General features: G+C 40.4%; 1 protein-coding gene across 3 annotated transcripts in view; it reads left to right on the forward strand.

The window, feature by feature from the left end:
- The first annotated feature begins 6,484 nt into the window (after positions 1-6,484).
- FBXO25 (F-box protein 25) overlaps positions 6,485-26,358 on the forward strand; it is a 36,252-nt gene continuing 16,378 nt past the window's right edge. For 2 of the 3 annotated variants that reach the window (XM_074895714.1, XM_074895715.1), the window contains exons 1-5: positions 6,485-6,586; positions 10,188-10,331; positions 18,830-18,939; positions 20,284-20,333; positions 23,929-24,021. In XM_074895714.1, coding sequence (XP_074751815.1) covers positions 10,195-10,331; positions 18,830-18,939; positions 20,284-20,333; positions 23,929-24,021 — 390 coding nt within the window. In that variant the 5' untranslated portion in view covers positions 6,485-6,586; positions 10,188-10,194. Of the gene's footprint in view, positions 6,587-10,187; positions 10,332-14,219; positions 14,228-15,337; positions 15,362-15,488; positions 15,501-18,829; positions 18,940-20,283; positions 20,334-23,928; positions 24,022-26,358 lie in introns of those variants that run through there. The other variant, XM_074895716.1, reaches the window with a different exon arrangement.

A 26,358-nucleotide genomic window follows, 5' to 3' on the forward strand; every position in this document is an offset into this window, starting at 1 on the left:
CCTACCCTTTGCAGCTAGCCATCTCCTTCAGCTGAACATTTTAGTAAACACCAATGCATATCACTTTGCAGAACAGCAGACTAATAGTTTAATACTTTTCTTAGCCTTCACAGTACCTCCAGGAGTTTTCATTCAGTTACCTTCAGTCATATTCAAATACATCATATAGCCTCCTTCATACACTGATTAAGCTTCTCTTTAAAATTAATTAGATTTCTTTGTTCCAATTCTTCCTATGGGAAAAGCTGAGAGAAAGAAGAGAGGAAAAGGAGAGAGAATTTCTCTCCTGTAACAGTTAGATATCTTCTCATTTATATATTAATTTTATATCTATTTTAATTATTACAACATTACCTTCAATTTTGATCCATTTTCTCCTTGAGCTGTATGTCCCTAGTTTTTGCTGCAGTCTTTTTTGCTGTTTCTTACGAACAAATTTGAAACCACTGATCCAAAACAATTTATTGGTTGTATGGATGCATACAAATACGTTGAAAACAGCTGTTAACTTACCAATCCAGGAAGTCTGCTTCTAAAGATTGTTTTTTTCTGATTAAAGGTGTCAAGTAGAAGATTAGAAAATGTCTTGCCATCCTTCATTAGCATAAAAGCAAAGAACCTCACTTTTATGAGTAATTTCTTACTGATTTCTATAGCTTGAACTGCCATGAAATTCCACCCCATACAGTAAATTCCTAAACCGGTTCATTTCCTTTCTTAGTTATCTCTCTCTTATATAGGCAAAGCTCATATTTTTTAAAAAATGAAAATTTATTTTCCAAAACTTAGTTTTGATCTCACATTTCCCCCACTGCAGATGAGTCAGTTGCAGTGTCCAATCTGCCATTGATCAAACAGTGTAATTTCTGTTGGTGTCCCAGTGCTTTCAATTAAAGATTTGTCTCAAGATATGGTACATGCTGGTTTTTTAGATTGTTTCTCCAGAGTTTTACTAAAATCATGTTTTTCACTGCAACGCTGAAACTTCTTTTATTTCTCCCTTAGTGTTATTTCCCAGCAAACTGTTACCATTTTTTTCCTAGAATAATTACTAGTTTTCAAGATTCTTTACCCTACCCTACATAGTGTTTCTTCCAACCCAGATAAATTTGGTTTTGCATTCAACAGGGAATTGTTATATAATAAAACATCTTTTATATTAAAATTCTACATCCAGCATTGGTTTGTGAATCCACTGAAAATAATTATATTCCTGAATGTATTTGTTAATAACCTACCATATACCCTTGAATTTATTTTTTCACAAAGCTCATATGTTTCTTTGCATAAAGGCTCTTCATTCCCCATGTTCTTTGGAGAGCGATTTTTCTGATTACATTACCGAGAGGGATCCCAGGGCCAGCAAGGCAGGGGCCTCACCAGCCAGGGCCTGTCTGCATGAGGCAAGCAGATGAGGGCAGTCTCACAGATGGTGGCCAGGTTCAACCAAGAGTCCAGATCATCAGGCAATGGTGAGGCAGGTCCCAGGTTAAACTGAGAAGTCAGTCTGCAGGTCTAGGCGGGGTCCCACTCAGGAGGTTACATGGTGTCGTGGTTTAACACCAGCCAGACACGAAGCACCACAGCGCTGTGGGGAGCCTCTCTCCACCGTTCCCCCATCATGTAACTCAGCCATCTCCTGCCCCAGGGGAAAGGGGGCTGCCCTGGGCTGCACCACCTCTGAGCTGGTCCTAAGCCTCCAGGAAGCACAGTACTCTCTTATGCATCCACAGTTATCCCAACAGACTTAAATATTTATCTTCTCATAACTTGGGGAGAGTAGTAAACGTAATGAAGGAAGAGCTGCAGCATTACCTCTTGTTGTGGCAGTGCCGATGATAAAGATTTAGACAAAAATTATGCCAACCACAAAACAAACTTCTGAAGAACTGTGTAATACACTGGAAATGACACAATAAGTAATATTTAGGACAATGAGACTTTTGTCCAAGATTTGCTTTTCTTTACAGGTTGGAAGCTGTCCTGAAAAATGTAACTATAAGCAACGGACTCCTTGGGAAAATGACAACTGTTTGGAATATCTATTCTTTTCCAGTTTTATCTATAAAATACTATTATTTCTGTCTTCATTAGTGTCATGACCTCCCTTCTGCTGTCTAATGATTTTATTGCTGCTGCATTACTTTCCTGTTTCTTTTTGTTAGCATTAAATGTTGCTAAGTAACTGAATCAGGCCGTGGTATTATTTGGCATAACTATTCTCTCCTTTGAAATATGTATAGAGATTACTCAGCAAAATGTAAATTATTCTCCCAAGGGAAAGAAGGCCATTTGCATCTACCACAACCCTTATTTAACAGATGATTTCTAAGAAAAGTGAAAGGGAATCCTATAAATGTGATGCATATTTCCAAACCAGGTAGTCCAGGAAATACAAATGTTGATGAAAAATTGCTTCACCTTCTCCATGAGGATATCCTAAGTCACCCTAAACAACAGCATTTATTTTGCTTTTAATCATGTCTCAGGTCTTACAAAAGTAACTTAAAAGTAAAATAGCTTGGCTTTCCAGTGCAAGATCATTTAGAAAATTCACCTTTGCTGCGGCTCATTAAATAGAAATAATAATTGAAGTAATTTAATAGGAAAGAAATGGAAAAGATGGAATTTGCCAATATATTTAGGTCTTCTAACTTCGTGTTAACGTGGCAATTATTTATAGTGTCTCATCTGTACTACTCACATGGATCTGCTATCTACAATAACGGTAACCATCCCAACTGCAAAACAGGAGACTGGGTTTAATGAAATCTTCACTTTACATCCATCTGAAATACTCAAAAGCAGTAACAGTCACACTGCAGACCAGTTTGCTCGATTTCCACTGCAAAGGTTTAAACTGCTTCAGTATTAATAAAAAATAATAGAGAAGGTCTAGATGAGGACTGTGACAGCAGAATAGAAAAACAGAATTTTATGAATAATGTCTGAAACGGAATAGTGTCAATCATTATTAAATCACTCAAGAATTGTTTGAGCTGCTCAGTGTTGATTAGAATAGTCTTAAAAGGTTCCACATTCCATTATGTTATTTTAATGTTTCAAATCCCCCCAAAATGAACAACATATTTTCTTTTGTATATTTTTAACAGAGACATGCACTACACATAAAAAATATTCAAAAATAAATTTCTCAGTCTTAGAACCCAACTCCCCCAGATGAATTTTTTATAGGTAAGAGCTTGGATTCTCAAGATAGCAACTACTCTTTCCATGGGAAATATCTCTAAATTTGCTCATTTGAAAATTTATCAGCTTTTGTTAAAAAAAACCCCAAAGGCAGATGGACAGATATCATAAATACTAAATAGCTAAAAGACTTCTGTTAAGTAGTACAGAGAGCTAAAATTACACTTGTAATAGAGATGATGGCTCAACACTAACTATGGGCAATAATCACTTTACATCTGCTTGTTGAATTAGCACAAGATTTTTTAGGCATTTGGAATGAAACCACATAAGTCTTATAACAAATGGCTCTGTAGTAAAAAAAAAAAGAAAAAAAATCCACATTGTTGCAGGTCCCTCTAACGTATAATTAATATAAATATTTTGAAGCCAGCAGGTAAAATACTATAATAGCTGGATACGAGCAGCAGTGAATATTGAGGAAAGAGAGTTGTCATGGAAAACCCAATTACTTATGTACCTCAGCTATTAATGACTTCATAAAACTTGTAGCACAAGTCAAAAAGTGAGACTGCCCAAGCTGTGAAGGCACACTTGTCCTTGCCCTTCTAGATCCTATACCATAACAGAGAAAAAAGTTACAAGAAACTTATCCCTTCCTCTGATTCTTCCTTTCATACTGTATCCTTCCTAAGGTGTGAGGTATTCACCCAGGGTACCATTCACGAGATGGCCTTGATAGTTAAGAGAGTGTGGTGGGTTGACCTTGACTGGCTGCCCAGTGCCCCCCCCAGCTGCTCTCTCACTCCCCTTCCTCAGAAGGACAGGGGGAGAAAATAAGATGAAAGAGCTCTTGGATCCAGATAAGGACAGGGTGATCACTCACCAATTACCATCATAGGTAAAACAGACTCAACCTGGGGAAGATTTATTTAACTTACTGTGAATTAAAAATAGGGTATTATTAAAATAGTATAGTGAGAAAAAAAAAAACAACCAAAAAACAAACAAACAACAAAACAACAAAACAAAACCAAAAAAAAAAACCCACCTTCTCCCCAGCCCCCTTTTCTTCCTTCACTCAACTCTACTCTTTTGTTCTCAACTCTTCTGTCACTTCCTCCCCTCCACAAGTGATGCTGGGGTATGGGGAACAGGGGTTGGGGTCAGTTCATAATGCTTTGTCTCTGCCACTCCTTCCTCCTCACACTATTCCCCTGCTCCAGCAAGGAATCCCTCTCAGAGGATACAGTCCTTCATAAATGGCTCCAATGTGAGTCCTTCCCACAAGGCTGCACTTCCTCAACAAGTAAGCTCCAGATTACTCTCTTTCAGTGTTTTAGTGCTGCCTAGTCCTCAGGTAAATGCAAAGGTACTACATCATGTTTTCTGGACTGCATCACTTTTGGATTACATGTTTCACTCGTGATGCTCTGCTAGTTAAACCCCAGCTGCCCTCAAAGCTCAACCTCACCTGAGCTGTGAGGGAACTGTAATTATTGTATGTCCATATGCCACAGGATACCTCAAGAGACAGAGAGAAAATATAGAATGAACCTAGAGACAAAAGGATTTTTGCCACATTATGAAGGAACTTTCTAGATCTAGAACCAAAAGAGTAAAAAAGACTCTTCCATGGGCTGGGCAAGCATTACAAGTTCCTTGCAGAGCAGTGTGGTTGAGACATATATTTATGACAGAATCATTCAGTGAATGTGGGGATAACTGCAGGTAGACTCAACTATCTTGCTAGCTGTGTGTGGTTGAAGGCTGCCCACAGCAGCCAGTGATGTCAGCAGACGAGTTGAGGAATTAAGATGGGGGGCTAGCAAGACTAAAACCATTATGAGAGAGTGCGCTCCCCACAAAAAGTTCCAGACCAGCATAAACCATCAATATCAATTCACATCCTTTGCCAAGGTGAGGCTGGGAAACTCTTTTCAATCATGGTGTTTTCCAATGTGGCAATCAGGCTGGCAGACAGTGTCGCCCACAGCCTTCTACCATGCAAAGGCAGCATGTTTGCCATGGCTGTTTTTGTGTCAGGAAAAAGACTCGGGTATTGTCTTTTTTCTCTCTTCCTAAAAAGAGATGAATCCTACCTCTAAGACAGTAGCTTAATTACTAAAAGTGACAGACTGAGAACATAATCAATCCCAGATCAGAAAGAACCACTTATGTAACATCTTCAAGCCCAAAGACTGAAAAGAAGCCCTTCTAAGATGTCCAAGCCTATGCTGAATTCTGTGCTCTCATAGCAATGGATTTATTTCATAAGATCATAACCTACACTTTGATATGGAGAAGAGCTGCGAAAGGATTAGTGAATGCTTCCAGGTAGAAACGAGTTGCAGCAATTGCAGTATTGTCAATAACAAACATTCAAATAAGTGAAAGTTCAACCCCTCGTTCTGCAGCACAAAATATTTAGGACTGATTATGATGTTTTAAAAAACAATTTTATTTTTAGCTCGACTTTCTCTTTTTGGTATCTTTCTCCACATTTACACAGGGGAAAATCAATGATTTTTAGGTGAAAGTTGAAATGTTTATACAATCATAGATTCGTTCACAACAAAGCTTTAAGAAATAAGGAGCTCCATAAGGTTGGTTTCCTACAGACTTCCACTTTCACCCAGATTTTTGTTTTAGAAAAATAAGCCTAGTGTAGCTCCGAGCCTCCTAACGCACCTCTAAGGCACCAAAACGCACGGTGCCTGTCTAGGGAGGGTGTACACAAGCAGGGCAGCCGACCGAGGTGTTGGCTGACCCACAGCGCCCGCCGCTCCCAGGCACCAGCGTTCCTCCTGCTCTCCCCAAGGCAGCCGTGAAGCGGCACAGCCCTCAGCCACCTGTTCTCATACAACCTACGGGAGCTTGATTGTCCCCGAGACAACCGCTTCTGCTTCGAGCCCGGCTGAGACCTGCCAGCGGGTTTAGGAACCGAAGCGAAGGGCCGGACGGCACCAGAACCTGCTCTTCCCGCAGGGCCCTACCCGGGCTAAAAACACTCCCTGACCGACCCCACGACCACCGGCACACTCCGCACGGACACCTGCGCTTGCGTTAAAAACACCCACCCGGCGCCAGGCCCGGGGCCGCGCAGGGGCCGCGCAGGGGCCGCCCCGGCGGTGACCGCAGCTCAGAGCCGCTCGCGCCACACGCCCCGCCCCCGGCCGACCAAAACATTGACACGTGCGCCTCGCTCCCGCGTCACGTGATGCGTCCGGCCCGCGCCTGCCGGTGACGCCACCGCCCCTTCCGCCAATGGCGGAGGGCGCTGCCGGGTAGCAACAGGCGCGGCGGCCTCCGGCCAATCAGCGGGGCGGGGGGCGCGGCCCCGTGCTGCTTCCGTCAATAGCCCCGCGGCCCGGGCCGAGCGCGCGGGGGGCTGTCGGGCGGTCGCGCGCGCCGTGGGGAGCGGCGCTGCCGTGAGGTGAGGGGGGACGCGGCCGGGAGCGGAGCGGCACGGCGGGCCCGCGTGTACAAGTGGGGCGGGGAGGGGTGTTGGGACTGTGTAGGTGAGCCCCGCGGGCCCGGGGGCTTGGGGCTGAGCGTGGGCAGAACGGGCAGGTGTGGCGTGAGGGGCGTGCGGAGCTGGAGTAGTTCGGGACGAGGTGTTAGGGTCAGGATGGGCGGGCAGGTGGGGCTGGAGAAGGGGCTGGAGCTAGGAATGAGGGGCAGCGTGGAGGGGGCTGAGGGGGGGAGGTGTCCGGAGCCTGCCTCCAGGAGTGGGGTGTTGGGATATCAGTAGGCCCCATAAGGATGGGAGGAGTGGGAGAAGCAAGAGCTGGGACTAGCAGGCTGGAGGGAAGAAGCTGGAGTAGGCAGTTCAGTTGGAAAGGAGGAGCATGTGTGCCTGTTGGGAGCCCAGAACTGCGTGGCCGGTGTGCACTGAAATTGTTATATGGGGAAATAAGAATCAGAATGGGGTGGGCAAGAGAAGAGCTGAGGAGTTGATGAATCATGGTCTTGTGGAAGTTTGAGATCTGATTTGAGACAGTCATTTGATAGGAAAAAGCACTGGGTAGGATGAAGTCTGTAAGCAGACTCTGACCTCTGAGTCACAGAGGTTGGCTGGGCTAACGCCTAGAAGAGGGTAGTCACCTGCCCGTAGAAGGAGCAGTTTCTGTTGAAAGTTGAGCTGCTGAAGAAATTCTGTTAGCATGCTAAAGGAAGAGATGGGTGTGCTGTTGGATTGTTAGGAAACAGAACCTTACCTGTTCCCATCATGTTGGCAACAGTCTTGCTACTGAATAACAAGAATGGTTTAGGTCATAGTGACAGGTTCTTGAAGTACAGGAATACATAGACAGATCTCCAGCACAGTGACAGAGTAATTAGGGTGACTTGCTACAGTTGTAAATGGCTTTGCAGTGATTTTTGCTCATGTGGTGAGTTACCTATCTCATAAAAAGCAGTACCCTCTTAAAAGTGCAAGGATAGCTGGAGTAGTTATTGTATTCTCAACCCGTACTAAGATAGCATGCGCAGTCCTCTTTTGTGCTTCTCTCTGGTGATGCTTGTTTCCTTAGTCCTTTTTTCCCCCTCTTCTGAGGAAAAGGTGCATGATGCAAAGCAAAGAACTCTTGTTCTTCTTTGCTTTTAGGAAAAAGTGAAATGCAATCAATGTCTTGTCTTAAACTTCTGTTGTCACCTAATGACCACATTCCTTTCCCAGTCCTTTTTTGCTTTAAAGAACCCTGTCCCACTGTGTTTTCCCCAAAATCCACATCTGGGGAGTTCCTACTTTGTTGTGGTGAAAAGTTTTAACAACTAAACAGCTGCTTGCTGTTACTGAAGGTACACTACATAAAGAATCCTGGAACTCCTGAAAGCAAGCTTTGGTCTGGAAGCCACAGGGATGCTTTAGTGCAATACTTGTACTGGGAAGCAAAGTCTGAGTGGAGGCAGAGCAAAAGCATGAATTTTCTTACCTGTATTGTGGTTTAACCCCAGTCAGCAACTAAGCCCCACACAGCCGCTTGCTCACTCCACCCTAGTGGGATGGGGGAAAGAGTCAAAAGAGTAAAAGTGAGAAAACATGGGTTGAGATAAAGACAGCTCAGTAGGTAAAGCAAAAGCTGTCCACACAAGCAAAGCAAAACAAGGAACTCATTCACCACTTCCCATCAGCAGGCACGTGTTCAACCATCTCCAGGAAAGCAGGGATCCATTGTGTGTAATGGTGAATTGGGAGGACAAATGCCATCTCTCTGAACATCCCCCCTTCCCTCTTTCTTCCCCCAGATTTATACGCTGATCATGACGTCATATGGTCTGGGACATCCCTCTGGTCAGTTGGGGTCAGCTGTCCCGTCTGTGTCCCCTCCCAACTCCTTGTGCACCCCCAGCCCACTTGCTGGTGGGGTGGGGTGAGAAGCAGAAGAGGCCTCAGTGCTGTGTAAGCACTGCTCACCAGTAACTAAAACATCCCTGTATTAACAACGCTTTTCAGCACAACTCCAAAACAGCCCCATATTAGATACTATGAAGAAAACTATTGCAGCCAAAACCAACATAACCTGTCCAGGCATTCAAACTCTATGATCACTTCTCATATGAAAGACATACTTAGGAGAGAAGTTTATGATATACTGTAGCTTCTTAAAATTTGGTCACTTATGCTGAACAATGATCAAATCTATACCAGTACTACAGGAATTGAGAAGCAATTTTTTTTTTTTCCTAGTTGCATATTACTATGGTTCATATTACTCCTATGAAGCAGTAAAAAGACTGGAAAAGCAGGTAGGCTTGAATAGAGTTTGTGACTGGAGGAAAGGATGTGGTAGATTTTGGAGAAGATTCCTGTTAGATGAGGAGTAAGGCTGAGTTATGAGGAGGAAGGGGACTTTAGTCAATGCTGAGGGCTACACAATGCACTTCATTTTGTGTGGTGTGTGGATTTTTTATTTTAAAAATCCTGGCTCACGCAACTTGTATGTATTCAGGCTTTTTATGCACTTGCCTTCTGTTCTAACTAGTGTATTGGGCAGATGCTGGTCAAGAGTGCAAGTGGATAAATAAATTTATAGTAATGTTTGACTGATGTGGCCTAATATTTTTTTTCAAATTGAAAAAAAGATAAAAATGGATACTTGTTGGCAACAGAGCTGTTGGTGTTATATATTAACATATGTTTCAACTACGGTAATGCTATTTTCCGTATGGCTTGCATATGAAATCTGTAGTTAAAATAAGGAGCAACATATATGCATGATGAATGGGAAGAAGAGGGCAAAGGATAGCAAGGTCAGAGTCTTCAAAGTGTAGAAGATGGCTTTGTTCAAATTCTTACTTAATGTGTCAGAAGTGAATCTTCCTTTTGAAAAGGGTAGCAGAACACTGAATGATATACTTGTGATGACTTGCATCTGTAGGAATTTCAGGAGACATTTCACAATTGACTATGTTGCATTCTCCATTTGTCCTGGTATCCAGTTAATAGCCTAGCGTGGGAGGTGACCCTTAACAACAACTGAAAAAATATTTGGGAAAATGAAAATTGCTTTACTGAAATATGACTATAATTTGTAGCACAAACTCAGAATTTATAAGCCTTAGGAAAAATAAAAGTCACATGATTTTGTGGCATGTCTAACTCTTTAACAACCATTTATTATTGTCAGGTCTCAAAATCCGTACTCTGATCATGGCAGAGCAGATTACACAGGATACAATTCTGCCTGTCTTGGTATCACCCCTTTCCGGGACTACCATGATTCTTTTCTAAAGAAAATATATATTTTCTAAAGAAAATGTAGTTTTCTAAAGAACTGGGAAACCTACCTTGATCTAATAAATGCTGAAAGACAAGAAGAATGAAGTTGCAGAATCAAAAAAAGTACTTAAATCACTGAATCAGTTTCTTAAATGGATGCTCTCAGAGAACTTTCTTTCCTCAAAATAATCATTATATTTTTAAGGTTAAAGAGAAATAATGACTGAAACTTAAAACTGAAATAATGACAAGAAGTTTAGCAACTTTTCTTGATAGTTAAATAATACAGAAACAATCTTCTTGCTGCTTATAGAGAAACCATGCCATTTTTGGGCCAAGACTGGAGATCCCCTGGATGGAGATGGGTTAAAACAGAAGATGGATGGAAACGATGTGAACTCTTTAGTCCTGCACTTGAGGATGGGAATAATCAGCTGAACGATATCAGTCACGCTGTGTAAGTTTAAAAAACCCTGAAGTGATTCTGCATGAGTTAATAACAGGTGGGAAGGCAAAGATTGACTTAATTTCCATTCAGACTGAGAGTGTTTGTGGTAGGTGATATGTGTGTGCTAGAAGTATACTAGCGCAACCATGTGTTTTGTTCAGTTAGGCAGACAGGAGCCCCTTATGGAAATTGTCTTTTGTCACTGCATTGTGAGTTGCTTGTTTTAGGCAGACAGATCCCATCTTATGTTGTATGTCTTTATTTTAAAAACAAACAAAAATGTCAAGTGCTATTTAAAGATAAAAGTGATATTTATAAATTACAAGTGCAACGGGCATATTGAAATTTTATCTGGATGTGAATGAAGCCTTTCTATGGATTGGGTGTTGGGTCAGGGCTGTTTATGGCAGCCGTGCAATGCCTTTGCTCCAAATATACAATTAATAGTAGTTTTATGGTAATTCTCAAAAATTATATATGAATGTATGTGCTCCTGAAGAACAGGTGAGAAAGTTATTAGTTAAATAACGTAATACTTGTGGCAGATGCTCACAGACTGATGTGATATAAATAGCTTTGTCAAAACAAATTGCTGCTTGATTTCTCCATGAAAAAGTAATTCTCAGGGATAGCATTCTTGGTCATAAATTCCAGGATAATGTGCTCATAATGAGAAAAGGGAACATTCAGTGTGTTGTTGCTAGTCCAGTAAATGATACAGTAACTGATCCTATTTAGAGGGAATTTGCTGGCAAACCAGGACTTGCTGTAGTCATACACCTGTGTTTTCTAAATTTGAGAAATAAACCTCAACAGAGCTATCAAGCAGTGAAGAATTATTATTAAGACTATTTTGACCTGCTGTTTTCTTCATGCCTTTTTTCTTTTTGTGTTCCTCTGTCACTGATCTTATTTGGGCTTTTTTTCCGCACAGTCTGCTACTGTTGATACAAAAGACTATGCTTGTCTGGAAGAGTGTTCATTAAGCCTCCAACATAAAGTTGCCTTAAATACCTTTGAAAAAATAACTGTTCTTCCCTCTTTCATACATCTTTAATAATACAGTTGACAAAAGGAAATCACATTTAATTTTGATAGCCATTTGCACAGTTACTGAATAACTGTATCTTGTAGGTTGCTTTAATGAGTATTGTTTGACAACTATCATATCAATGATAATTGTCTTTGTGAATATCATTAAGACTTTTGCTCTTCTGATCCTAATTTTATATATATATATATCTGTGTGTGTGTCTGTGTTTCCTCCAAAGAGCGAGGTGAGGTATTTTTATTGCTTCTTCAAGCAAAAATACTAGATTTTTTTTTTCCTTAGTCTTGAAAGAACATAGTATTGAAATTCTCTGGAGTTGTCTTACTAGAAACTGATTTGAATCAGCTGGGTTTGGAAAGATGTAAGTATTACAGTTCAGGACTAAAATAGGTACATTAATTTGAAGGGACTGGTCGTGAAATATTTGGGGAGGGGAGGGGAAGTTTTCATTAAATCTGAGGTGTTTCATGATTTGGGTTTATTAGGCTAGCTTGCCAATTGGTCAGAACACCAAACTTGGGGACCAACCTAGTCCGCAGCAGATGCCCTTATCTGTAGCGATTCCCCAGTTTCTCGTCTTCATCTTGTACATCTCCTTCTTAGTGACGCCAAACCACACCATATTCTGTGGCCCTATATTTTTTTCTTAATTCTAGTACTGTCTATTCAGTTAAAAATGTATATAGTCCAAATTTAGACTACAGAATTCAAGTTTGTACTTTTTGGCAAAGTAGCACTTCTTGCGGATAACTTCACTACACCTTGAACTTTGGATCTATGAGTTAACCTTTACCGCAGAAAAGCAATTAATGTCTATTTGCACAATATTATGGAACAATTCAAGCTGGAGAGGACCTCTGGGGGTCATCTGGTCCAAACACAGACTCAAAGCAGGGTCAGCTGAGGTGGGGTTGTGTAGGGCCTTGCCCAGTTGGGCTTCGTGCATTTCCAGGAATGGAAATTCCTCTCTGGGTTCCTGTTCTAAGTTCTGTTACCCTCATTGTGATTTTTTTTGTTTGTTTGTTTGTGTGTCATGTCATGTTCCCCTTTAGCACTTGATTTATTACTGCCTGCCTCCTCGAACCTTACAGTCTAGCTCTATCTTACTTATACTCTCATATTAGATATTAACAGTAATCAGATTTACCTCCACTGCCACCTCTTAACAGTGAGCAAGCTTAGGTCTCTTACTCTCATGCATCATATGCTCCGGTACCTAATCACCTCGGTAATTCCTCACTGGACTTCTTCCAGTATGCCAATGTTCTTATTGAATTGGGGACCCCCAAACTAGACAGAGTACTCCAGATGCAGTTTCTCATGCCAGATAAAAGGGGATGATTACTTCTTTCAGTCTGCAGGATACACTTTTGTTAACTGAGACCAGGGTGCACTGCTGACCTGTGTTCACCTTGTTTTCCGCAAGACCTGGGGCTCCTTTTCTGCCAAACTGTTTCCTATCCAATCTGTACCCAGCATACACTCAGGCATGGCGTTCTCCTATTCCATGCGCAGGGCTTCATGTTGAAGTATAGCAGTGTACTGTGTCTTGCTGGCTGGTTCTCTGTGCCATCTTAAGCTATTTGAAAACAATTATCTGTATATGTTGAATAGACAGCTCAGCTTAGGATATCTGTTAACATGATGTAGCACTGAGTAAGAATGGGGCTTGATAAAATGCTTCCTTCCTTGTGGAAGAAGCATATAGTAAACAATACATAAATACTTCTTTCTTTTTAAACTGCTCTGTGAATAGGGATGATCGTGTATGCTAGTCTGGCTGTCCTAATACAGTTTTATTTGTTTACATCTATTAAATAAAATAATATTTTTCACAAAAATATTCTGTAGAAATCTATGCTAAAGGTAACACCTGGGTATTGTACTCCAGGGAGCACTTACAGCAGTTTTCTTTTAAAAAGAAATAAATTTAATCTATATAGTTGATTGAAACTCACTTAAATTTTACTTATTCCCTCTTTATACTAATTCTCTCTTCTATGAGAGAAAGTATGGATAGAGTTACTTGCAAAACTGTCTTTTATCCATCACAAATATTTTCTTTTCAGAAATGAAAAAGATCTAATCACAGACTGTTTCAGAAATAAACTTTCAAGACATATAAATAACTTAAATTGCAGAATGTTTTTATTAAAATACAACTTTTTACCTTTTTCAATTAGTCATCCAGTGCCTTAGTGAATCCAGTTGATGGAAGAAATGAGGGACCTAATGATAACCACACTTGAACAAACAGTCACTTGTTCAGGAACAATTTAAATGATTTGGAATGATGTTTGAATAGTTGCACTTTAATGTAGTTCCATCTATGGAAACTGAGACCTTCAGTTCTGTAGCTCTTATTTGGATAATTAATATTAGTATATAAGTGAAGAGTGCCTTGTATTCAAGGTGTACAGTAGCAGGAAATGTGGTTGAGGCAGTGCTCATTCAGTCTCTGTGGGCTCAATGCTGACCACGACTACCTGCAATTTGTACCTATAAATTCTAGCACAGATGTCCAGGGCCATGGCACTGTGTCCTTGAAGTGTGGCGGGGAAGAGAGAATAGCACTGCCTTATAGTAATTGTATGTAAATACTTCTCAGTAGCCTGCAATTTAGGAGTAAAGCTGTCTTATGCTTTCCTTTTGAGGTAAAGGAAAGAATCAGACTAACCTAATAAGACTTTCATGATGGTGATAGTCTTTTTTTTGTGTTAGGCTCATATGAACTACTTGGGCTGGCAGGGTAGTCATTAGAGTCTGCAGTGTCTCTTGTCTAATTCTGTGAGATACATGGTTCACAAAAGTGTGCACTGGGTACAAGTCCTTGGATTGGAATCTAGTCTTAGATGTTTTTGGCATTCGACAAATATATTGTAACGTTATTTGGTGCAGGCTCTTACAATAGGATTTTTTCCATGCATGGTCATCCTGTAAATGGCTTCAAGTCTCTTTTGAAACACTCAAGTTTGTCTCTGTAGGGAACTGCATGACTTGAGGGCACTCCTTCCACGGTGAGAAAAGAAGCAAGGGGATGAGAAAGAATAGTTGGGAGTTCAGATAGCCCTGCTAAGTTTTACAGCATTTTAAGTGTCATACCCAAGAGGTTATTTAAATATTGCTATGAAATTACTTTTTTGAAAAAGCTGAAATTCTTGCATACTTTACATAGGGTATTGTAGTTCTAGGACACCAGCTACTTTGCTTTTAGAAGCTTTAACTTCCAAATAATTTTTTATGAAGTGCATTATCAAGACAAGAAAGTAAGAATAGCTGTAAATTGGCAGTATTATGTGTGTATTTAAATCCTTCCAGGTGCACTCAGATGTCATGTGCAGTATTATAGTAAAAACGTAAAGTCTTTTGCTACACTATATGGCATGTGCAGCACTTGATTTGGTTTCTTGTATCTTAGCTTGCTATTGGGGGGTGGGGGTTGCTTTTGGAAATGGTAGAGTGGCTTTGTGGAACATCAAGCAGCTTTCCAGATTTCTGGAAAGAAGGCTAACTGGGGAAGTGCCTGTATCTCTGTCCCATTCTTATAGTGTCTGTGGGACCTTTGTTTTCTTTCTCATTAAGAGACTTAAAGTTTCTCAAGAAGAATGATGATGGTTACAGATAAGTAGGGACTCTCCACATGAAGTGGGGCAGAATGTGTGGAAAATGAGCCCCATATGAGAAGATCCTCAGGGCTAACAGTCAAATTCATCTTTTATCTAAAATAACATGAAGAATTCCAGGAATGTCACACGTGAATTTGAATGTCAGACAAAGGTGTTTCAGACAGCCCTCTTCATCTTCACAATGCCTTGTATTAATTAACTGCCCCTAAGCTGCCTTGCTTGTTTATCTGATGCTTGAGGAAGTGTATATTATTGGGGGGTAGCGGTGGACTTTAAATCACTTCAGGTATGTTACTGGTCTAAAATTGCTTTTGACACTTCTCTGCCAGGAACAAAAGGAGGAACCTGGCCAGTTTGACCTTGCTCTTCTAAAGCAGGCTTTCAGGAATACCACCTCCACTCCTCTCCCCACTGCACTGCCCAGTGGGAATGGGCATGTTTCTGGTGTGCCTGAATCATAATGCAGAGTATCAGGCCATACCTTTCTAGTCTAGTATCTGTGTTAGGATGATAAAGCTAGGTCTGGGAGCTTTGGGCTCTACTTCTGATTCTGCAGCAACTTTTCATATTCAGCAGTAACTTCTCATGTGACATGGTGATGCAGTCAGTATGATAAAACATTAATAATTTTAGTGAGCTTAAAAAGGTGTTTCCTTTATGATAGCTTTGGGAAAAAAAAGACTCTGATGGACTGGAATGTTACATAATAAAAACAACTCGTCAGTGTTGATGTTACACTTTTGTCAATTACCAGTTCCTTTTCTCCAAACTCGTTTGCTGTTTGACCAGATAGGATATTTGTCAATGTTGCATAGAACATGGAAGTTGATGAGTCTTTATCCTCTGCTTAAAAAATGGTAAGAGGTGAACTAAGGCCCTCACCTTGGATTGAGCTCTATCTGAATGCAGAGGTATGTTAGTTTTTTTTCAGTATTTAAACTGAACATGAAAACAACTTCCTATTTTGGAGTCTTCTCAACTTGTGTTGTGGGACCAGATGGGTTACACCCAAGGCTGCTGAAAGAGTTGGCAGATGTGCTCACCAAGCTGCTGTCCATGATTTACCTGAAGTCATGGCTAACTGGGGAGGGCCCATTGGACTGGAGGGTGGCAAATGTGACACCCATCTACAAGAAAGTCAGAAAGGACGATCCAGGAAACTATAGACCTGTCAGTCTGACATCGGTGCCAGGGAATGTCATGGAGCAGATCATCTCGAGTGCCATTAAAAGTCATATAATAGATAACCAGGGGATCAGACCCAGTCAGCATGGGTTTATGAAAGGCAGGTCCTGCCTGACAAACCTGATCTACTTCTACAACAGGGCGACCCGCTTATTGGATGATGGAAAGGCTGTGGATGTTGTTTACCTTGACTTTAGTAAGGCCTTTGACACCGTTTCCCACAGCATTCTCCTGTCAAAACTGGCTGCTCGAGGCTTGGATGGACACACGCTTTGCTGGGTAAAAAACTGTCTGGATGGCCGGGCCCAAAGAGTTGTGGTGAATGGAGTTAAATCCAGCTGGCGGCCGGTCACAAGTGGTGTCCCCCAGGGCTCGGTTTTGGGGCCACTCCTGATTAACATCTTTATTGATGATCTAGACGAGGGGATCGAGTGCACCCTCAGTCAGTTTGCAGATGACACCAAGTTGGGTGGGAGTGTTGATCTGCTCGAGGGCAGGGAGGCTCTGCAGAGAGACCTGGACAGGCTGGAGCCATGGGCTGAGGCCAACTGGAGGAGTTTCCATAAGGCCAAATGCCGGGGGCTGCCCTTGGGCCACAACAACCCCCAGCAGCGCTACAGGCTTGGGGAGGAGTGGCTGGAGAGCTGCCAGTCAGAGAGGGACCTGGGGGTGCAGACTGACAGCCGGCTGAACAGGAGCCAGCAGTGTGCCCAGGTGGCCAAGAAGGCCAATGGCATCCTGGCTTGTGTCAGCAATAGCGTGGCCAGCAGGGACAGGGAAGGGATCTGACCCCTGTACTCGGCACTGCTGAGGCCGCCCCTCGATTCCTGTGTTCAGTTTTGGGCCCCTCACTCCAAAAAGGACATTGAATGACTCGAGCGTGTCCAGAGAAGGGCAACGGAGCTGGTGCAGGGTCTGGAGCACAGGTCGTACGAGGAGCGGCTGAGGGAACTGGGGGTGTTTAGTCTGGAGAAGAGGAGGCTGAGGGGAGACCTCATCGCCCTCTACAGCTCCCTGAAAGGAGGTTGCAGAGAGCTGGGGATGAGTCTCTTTAACCAAGTATTAAGCGATAAGACAAGAGGTAATGGCCTCAAATTGGGCCATGGAAGGTTTAGACTGGATATTAGGAAGCATTTCTTTACAGAACGGGTTGTTATGTGTTGGAATGGGCTGCCCAGGGAGGTGGTGGAGTCCCCATCCCTGGAGGTGTGTAAGAGTTGACATAGTGCTGAAGGATATGCTGTAGTTAGGAACTGTCAACGTTAGGTTAATGGTTGGACTGGATGATATTCAACGTCTTTTCCAACCTAGATGATTCTGTGATTTCTGTGTATCTTTAAGCTGAGCTAGCATTTACTGATGAGAGCAATTAAAAAACCAAAGCTTTTTTACAGTGTTTAGTCATCCCCCTTAACAGATGTTCAAGCCTGAAAATTTTAACTGTATAAGCTAGCAGCAATAGACTAATATAATTTGATTTTTGGCACTTAATGCCCAAATACAGGTTATTTTTGAATAAACTGGTGTCCTTTAGTTTCTAGTACAATTTGAAGTTCAAACTGACATTGATAGATTCATCTGGCAAATTTGGATTACCAAATATTAATGAATGAGGGGAATTTTGTGTACAGCTTTCTTGTCAAATAATAATAATGGTGGGGAAATAAAATAGTCCTGCAGTACCACATTTCCTTAATTACTCTGGTTTTCTGTGCAAGACTGTGGCCTTTGTATGAAGTATCTTCCTTCTCTGTGCTAGAAAAATGAACACCCATTCTTATCTGTACTACTGGTCCTTATAATTATCTGCAAAAATGAAACCAAAACTTTATGAAACTGTAGACCTTATGTAGTGCAGTCAGTTTTTAAATATATATTAATTTTAGAAAGGTTAGTTTATCCAATAAAACTTTTAAAATAGTCAATTTATATGTATATTTTTATATATATATACACATTATATATACCCTATATATATATAATTACTCAGTATAGTTGTCAGTGTTAGTTAAGTGTCAGAAGTGACATAGGTATAGTTGAGTCTCTCTGGAGAGAGAGGGTGGTAGACCACACGGTTCTTGATGCTGTATAAATCCCTGTTAAAACACTACTGTGTCACCTACATTATGTACAGTGTTGTGATTCAGGCATTTCTTAACAGAAAGACTTTCTTTGCCCCAAAGTTGATAGTAGTAAGAGAGATGTCTTTATGTGCTGGCTTTCTGCCTGTGCAAGGGGGTGTGGTAATTCTGCACTGTTACCTGTGTGCACAGTTTTTCAAGGCTTGGTCCATTTCAAATTAATTTTTGTACACCAGAGCTTTGCAGACAGGCAGTTGTCCAGCTAGTACTGTTTCCTCTTCTCTTTCTAAATGTCAGTAATGACTTAGAGGGACTTACAGGATGCTTAGGAAGATACTTTTGTGTATTTAATCACTTTGACACAAAATTCAGCCCCACTGGGAAGAAAAGAACACAAATAACTTCTCTGAAGGTATATGTTGCTATAGACCATCAGGTAGAGCAACATCATTAAAAATATGACTTTTTTTTTTCCAGCTGTCACACTTTAATGCAGAGAATTATAAGCTGTACGCATCTTAAATATTTGTTCACTGCTGTTCTAATTAGATGTGTTTATTTCAGCATCATAACTGGTGATGAAGAGGATGAAGAAATATACAGTACTGAAGATTGTGAGTTTGCAGCCAAGAAAAGGAAAAAAGATCATTTTAGGAATAACACAGATTCACAATGTAAGGCTGTTTTTTTGAATTTATTTTAGAAGACTTATAGGCTCAGCAGAATTTTATAATAGCCATTCATTTATAATTCACCTTTAGAGTAGCTTTCTGAGTTATGTGTACTTCTGTTGGCTGCAAATTCTGGTGTCGGAAGTGACAGATCTTAATTGAACTGTGGCATTGATCATCTATTGGATGATTTAAAAATTTTTTTTTTCCAAAGATCCAAAGGTAATTCATTAAAAATAGTAATTCCTGAATAATAAATTTCTTCTGGTACTAACCACTGTTTTGTCTTGTGGACTAGTTTTAGATTAAATTCATCTGGATGCTTATAGAAGCTGATGCTTACTAAAGCAGTTGTTATTTTGCTTAATTCAACTTCTGATCAGCGATACAAGTCCAGAATCAGTTCGTAAATATATTTTGTCATAGTACTTCCAGCTCTTTGTAATGACTTTATCAGTATTTAATTTCTTGATGAAAGTCCATTTTTAAAAAAAAATATGAAAACCATTCGTCAGTTCTCATTTTTAAAAGATCACCTCTACTTTGAACTGCGAATGTGTATGACAGCAAGTAAGAAGTAGAGAATTTAATAGAGTAAGTGAAAAAAAGGTAAGTTGATGAGCAACTTTTTGACGTTTCTAATGCTTTGATCTTGAAATGATCTCCATTATTTGTATATTCCCAAAAATGTAATGGAGATGGTCTTGCAGAAAGCAGCAGTCTTCCCCAGGTCTGTCTCAGTTTTAAGTATTTCAAAAGATTCAAGTGGCTATCTGTAAGAGCATACTTTCATTTGACAACATACTAGACTGCAGAAAGCTGAGGGTCTGCTGAATTGCCTTTGTTCATCTTGTATAATTGACTTTTCTGCAGTATTCTGCAACTAGTTGAGCCAAGTGGATGTGGAGCAGGCACCTTCACAGGATAAAATAAGTTTGAGGGGTAGAGTGGTCAGGAATGGAAAGGTTGCTTATTTCTGTACGTTCTGTGTTAAGTGCCAAAGAGCCTGCCAGATTAAAAAAAATCAGGGGTTTTGTAGGAGAAATTGATTGTTGTTGGTACACAGTTGACGAAAGTTGTGCTATGTCTGCCAATTGTGTGCCAACCCTTGTGTTTGATTTATAAAATTATTTAATGTTTCCTTTATTTTTTTGAAGTACGTAACTGCTGAAAACTTGTAGTCATTCTTTTCACCCTTTTTAAACTTCCTTCATTAAAACTGTTCTACCATATCTCCTATCTTATGAAGCAATTTTATTGAGGATGGTCTGTTTTGTTCAGTTTCTTTCTAGAAGGCATTACCTAGAGTGGAAGCCTAAAAATGCTTATATTTTGATTTTATTTTAGGTTTTTATCGTGAAAAGTGGATTTATGTTCATAAAGAAAGCACCAGGGAAGTAAGTCCTGCATGCTGTGTGTCAATTCCCACAATCTTTATGCTCCTTAATCAACAAATAGTGTATTTTAAAAAAAATGTATTTGTGCCATGTGGTCTTAGAGGTTATTTTATAGTCTCTCTTCATTGGCAACGTAGTACATGTGCACATGGTGAAGCAAAGGCAGCTAGCAAAGTGATGTTTCCATGGGTCATTGTGGCAGAGATGTGGGAACTTGTACCACTTCTCCAAGCCCATCTGTACTTTGTGTCTTTGAACTGAAGTTGAAAGTATTTGCAAAACTAGAGTAATGTCCCCAAAGAAGGTATCTGCAGGCAGCTAACTGATATTTTGGAATCTTGGTGTAAATTTGTATGTAAGTAAGTAAAACTTCAGTTTTAAACTTTACAAAGAGGACCTTTTTATTCCACAAAGTCCAAAAGCTCTCAGTTTGGGATACAAACTGTATCATGCAACTGTAAAGGGAACAAGAAAGATCTTGGAATGACCACTTAGAAAGACAAGAGTTAAAATACATCCATCGTATGTAGAGATAAACTGTCTCGAAGTTAGAATTTCATTCCCGTGTTGATTCCTACCGTTATCTGAGATGAGTGGAACTTGAGCACCTCTAAGGATGTCTTTCATCCACACAGTAACATCAGCCAGGACAGACAGAAGGAGGCGAGTGTGATGACACTAGACATGGCAGGCAAGAGTTGGTGTTGCATTTTAGAGCCAAGAGAGACCGTAAAGAGCTCTGTACTCCCTGAGCATGGTGTTGTGGAGAGAGCTTACGTAGAAGAGACCCTGGAAAACTTCATCTTTCAGGCCAGTGACCTGGAGGCTGCCCTCTACATCTGAAGGGTATTAGAAAGCCAGATTCATAGCCCCCTTTCCCAATTTTCCCAATTTTATCTTAATCTATGGTAGATGTAGTTACTTACATCGGTCTGCAAAAGTCTCGAGCATGCTCTTTCCTTCTGTGCTATCTCAAGTTTAGGGTAAGGAAAGGGGAATAACAGACTGTCATCAGTCATTATGGCGTTTTGGATGATAAGGTTGTTAAGCTGAGTTTTCAAACTGCATTCTGTCTGAAACACAAATTGCCTAAAATCACACATTGCTGTCCTCCATAACCAGTATGTTGGGATTATTTTTTTCATATTACTTGTGCAGAAGTTTGTGTACTAGTGATGTGTGATTATTTGTTTGGGTTTCTTGTGCATTCAGAGAGTGTACAAATTAACTTGTACTTGTCACTGCTCGTGTCTTCTAGTGATTGACCATTCACCTTTCCTGGGTGGTTTTTTTTAATATAAAAACAAACCCAGTATGGTTACAATTTATCACTAATATTTTTCAAGTAATTCCTTGTATAAATTAAAATGCTTAGAGTGAAAGTTAAAAATTAAGTAGCAGAATGAAAAAGTAGGAAGGAATAAGCATACTTGAAAAAAAAATTCAAAGCAACAGTTGCAGATATTCTAAATCATAATTTACAGAAGCTCTAGTTTTCCATACAGGTTATAATCTTAGTTGATTTTGAAATGGCTGTCTCGCAGCTACGAAACTTTCCCAAACTGGGTACTGAATTTTAGGGCAAAGTGACAGAGTAGGAAAGTCTTGATATGAAACATGTGAAACATGCTGTGGGAGAGCACTGAATAAAGAAAACCAAACCAAGTGCGGATATAGAGCTGAAATGAAATAGGAGATGCTCTTGAGTAGTTTTGTCATGATGGGAACGGTAGAGCTGAAGTTTCATAGAAATGTGCTTCCAGCTATTCAAGGAAATGTACCTCTCATTAATGTATTTAAGCATGGCCTTTTGATAACTGTTTAGCCAGAGAACAGCCACAAATATTTACATTTCAACAAAAGTTTTGTTGTCTGTAAGGGTTAGTTCACTGCTGTTAGCTGACGAAGTTGTGCATATTGTGAAGCATGCAGCAGTCTTGGATCTTGGGTATATTAACTGGATGAGTGAGCAAGCAGTACAATCCTGAATGCAGTCATTAAAGCAGTAGGCAGTAATTACCACCACTCTGTAGTGAATAGTTAACTGTCTCCTGTCCCACTGGGGTACATCCAAGGTAAGCTTTCTTTGGGTTGCAAAAAAGAACATTAAGTTGTACTGTCATTACATAATTCACCAAAAAAAGTCCATCTAGGAATGAACTTCAAATCATTATTTATCCCCCCCTCCCTCCCTGGGCTGATAAGCCGTACTAGCACACTGCTCTGCGACTACCTCTTTGTACTGGGTCTGGCTGAGCTGGAATCGGTTTTCCCCTGTAGCAGCCCTCACGGTGCTGTGTTTTATGTCGGGAGCTGGCAGGGTGTTGGTAGCACCCTGGTGTTGTGGCTGCTGCTGAGCAGTGCTTACACAGCACCAAGGCTCTTTCCGATATTCCCCCCTCAGTGGGACGGGGTGGGCAAGATCTTGGGAGGGGACACAGCCAGGACAGCTGACCCCAACTGACCAAAGGGACATTCCAGACCATATGACGTCTGCTCAGTATAAAGCTGGGAGAAAGGAGGAAGGGGGTGGGGTCACCCTTGGTCCTCCAAGGCAACCACTACACGTATCGGAGCCCTGCTCCTGAGAAGGCCCCACATCGCCTCTTCGTGGGAAGGAGAGAATAAATCTGTTTTCTTTTTTTTTTTTCTTCCACGTGCAGAACTTTGCTTTGCTTTGCTTATATTAAATCTGCTTTTGTTTTACCCACAAGGGTTGGTCTGTCTTATTTTCTTTCCTCTCTTTGCCCTGTTGAGAAAACAAGGGAAAAGGGTGGGAGGTGATAGAGCGACTTGGTGGGTACCTGACATTTAGCCAAAATCAAACCACCACACTCTTGTACCAGTTGTAAGGTTTTTCTAGCCTAATTATATTTGCTCCAAGGCTCTTATGTGGCTTTTTGCCTTTGGATTTAGTCAGCTTATGTGATTCTATATTATTTTGGCTGCTAGTACTATCTTAAGTAGTTCCACAACAGCCTCTGAAACTTCCATTTTCACCTGAAGACCTCTGTGCAGAAGTACCAAAAGAAAATGCAATTGCTTTTGCTCTTAGTACCTAACAAAAAATGTACCTAAACTTCTAGCACCCAGAACATAAATTCTAGATGTTGAGACCATTTGTTCTTCCAATCCCCGGATCAAGTAGCTGTGTTCTTACCCTCAAATGTGAACATAAACTCAGTCAGTTAATGCTTATGGCTGTAAGCTCAGACTGCTGTACAAACAAGCTCTACCTTGTGCTGAGGCAAATGGGGACTGTGATAGCCATGAGAGTGACAGCATTGCAGCCATGCAATAGTGGAGTAGATTCCCAGGACACTCACAAACCCGTGATGACAGATTACATGATTAGTGTGAATTTAAAGGCCTCGCTGTTGAGTAATATTGCCTACATATCTGTTAGTTCCAAATAGCATATCTGGTGTCATTTGTTCTACAAGAAATTAAATAAATCTTCAGTCCAGTTACATTATATTTCTCGGGAGCATGGTATACATAAGCACCAGTTGCGTGGCAGAGTGCTTTTCTGAATATTTTCCTCAATTTAATCTTTGTTTCTTTTAATTTAAAATTTGTTTCCTTTTCTTCTCAGAGACATGGCTATTGCACTTTGGGAGAAGCTTTTAACCGCTTAGACTTTTCAAGTGCAATTCAGGACATCAGAAGGTTCAATTATGTGGTCAAAGTAAGCTCTTTTTTATATGCATATTTTAAAAATGCTTTTGCTGATGTGCCTGTGTGTACAAAAGAAATAATTTTGCACTGAACAGCTGATGATTTGTGACTATAAATATCCTGTTCATATGTAATTCATACTGCATGAAGCAACTTTAAATTGAGTAATTTTTCTTTGATGAAAACTTGTTATATTGCTCTATGAAAGCCTGTAACTTGAGGAGGATGGTGGTGGCCAGTATGCTACATACTTACAGTGAAGCACTGATGGTAGTTTCAGTTGTTCATCAGTCTGGGTAGTGAACTCTCTATAAAGGTAAAATAATTCCTACACAACCAAAAATAACAAAGTGTAATACATCTTAAATGTACTTTACTACATCTTAAGTGTGCTTAAAATAGCAATTTCCAGAAGAATATTTGATGTGTAAATGTTCTGCAGTTTCTGTTTCTTCTGCAGCTTCTTAAGAGTCCTGTGATTCAGAGAACACTTTTTTAATCTAGAACAAGATCTATATACATTTACCTTTGTAAGCATCCCTTAAAACTTGAGACTCCAGCTTTTTCAGTCTTCCTTTTTATTGTCTTCTAGAAATGAGTTTTATTGCAAGTCATCTTTTACAAATAATACAGTGACGTGATGTTTCTAGAAACAATTACGATCTCATGATTCCTTGGAAGGTCCCTTTCTCACTATGTTAGCTTCTCTGGGTCAGGTCTAGTCTTGAGACTTAAGTGCATGGAACCTGTAAATTCTGGACAACATTGCTATCTGCCTTTTTTTCCAAAACTATGTCACTTGTACTTTAGGGAGTAGTACATAGGGAGTCACATAGTGTTATGCCTTAATTTCCTTAATGCCTAACCAGCTGCCTGCTTGAAAATACCTGTTCTGGGAGATCTTTCTCTAGCCCCAAGTTTTTTTTGTCATCTAACCTGAGGTCGTAAAGCACTTGTCCCAACTCTTAGAGAAGCTCAGAATGAGAGACACATCAGGTCTAGAGTTCAGTTCAGTCATGAGGCTGTTTGCAAATGATGTAGTGGTTAGAATGCATTCAGAACTTCAAAAGACACAAATCAAAATTAAATAAACATACCAGGAGAACACCCTTACCATTAGGCCATGGAATATTTGGAGAGAAAACACATTCTACCCATCCATATAAAGCTGAGACAGTGTATTATACTGCCAGAAAAAACAGAGATCTGGGACCAAAGGAAACAAAACAAAAAAAGCTTGCTTCCAGGCTAGTGGTTAGGGTACTTGCCTGTTTTATTCCCCTTGCAGATTTTTTTGGTATATGTATGCATTGTCATTTAGAACACTGCTTTTTAGTGCAGTTTTTGGAGTAGAAACAAGCATCTAGATCTTTCCCAAGACTTTACAACCTAATCAGTAGGAAGAAAGCAAAGCACCTCAAAAAGGTGACGTGTTATAAATGGTGTCAACCTTGAGTGCCTCAATTGAATGGTAAACAGGTAAAATGGCTCCAGAACTAGAATTTTACTGTGGGTTTTTTTTTTTTACATGCTGCAGTGCCTAAGCTAGGTTGCTCAAAACAGTTGATCATAACAAAGTGCAAAGTCTAACATAAGCATATTAACCAGTTTCTCTTCTGTTTGGCAAAGGATATAAAATCTTAGAATCATAAAATAGTTTGGGTTGGAAGGGATCATCTTCGTTCAAACCCCTCTGCTATGGGCAGGGACACCTTCCACTAGACCAGGTTGCTCAAAGCCCCATCTAGCCTGGCCTTGAACAGCTGGTTTACCAGGCTTATGATTGTTGAGAAAAGACCAATACTTTAAAATTCAGAAATTTGGCTTTGTGACCCAAACTGTTACTAGAGTAATGGTAGACCCTAAGAAATTAGGATGGATTTAGAATAGCAGGCAGACTTCCAAAATCCTTTTAACATTTTAGAATTTATTTGAAATTTTTTAAAATGTTAGAATTGTTTTACAGTTACAAAAATGTAATGATACCTTTGCATCAGTTCCTCTGAGGTGATGGAGGCAAACTGGCTTTTTCAACAGGTACAGAAACTGTTTATCTATGATCTTAGAAGTTACTGAGCTGCTATTAAACATGATCAATAAGAATGACAGCTTCTGCTCGTTCTGTAGCTGTAGAACATGAGAAACGTTTGTGGTGTTGTATCTAACAAAACATCTGTGTGGAAGTCAGTAATATGTGAAGTTGCAGCAGATTTTTAAAAAGGGTGTTTAATCTGCTCTATCAGGTTTTAAGTCAGTCTGCAGCTGGGACCTACTGGAAGAAGCAGGCCATTCCATACCTATCTGCTTTATAGAAGTTTTCACTTACTTCCCTGAAGTTTCTAATAGT

Source organism: Athene noctua, chromosome 1, assembly GCF_965140245.1.
Source record: "Athene noctua chromosome 1, bAthNoc1.hap1.1, whole genome shotgun sequence".
Taxonomy (NCBI): Eukaryota; Metazoa; Chordata; class Aves; order Strigiformes; family Strigidae; genus Athene; species Athene noctua.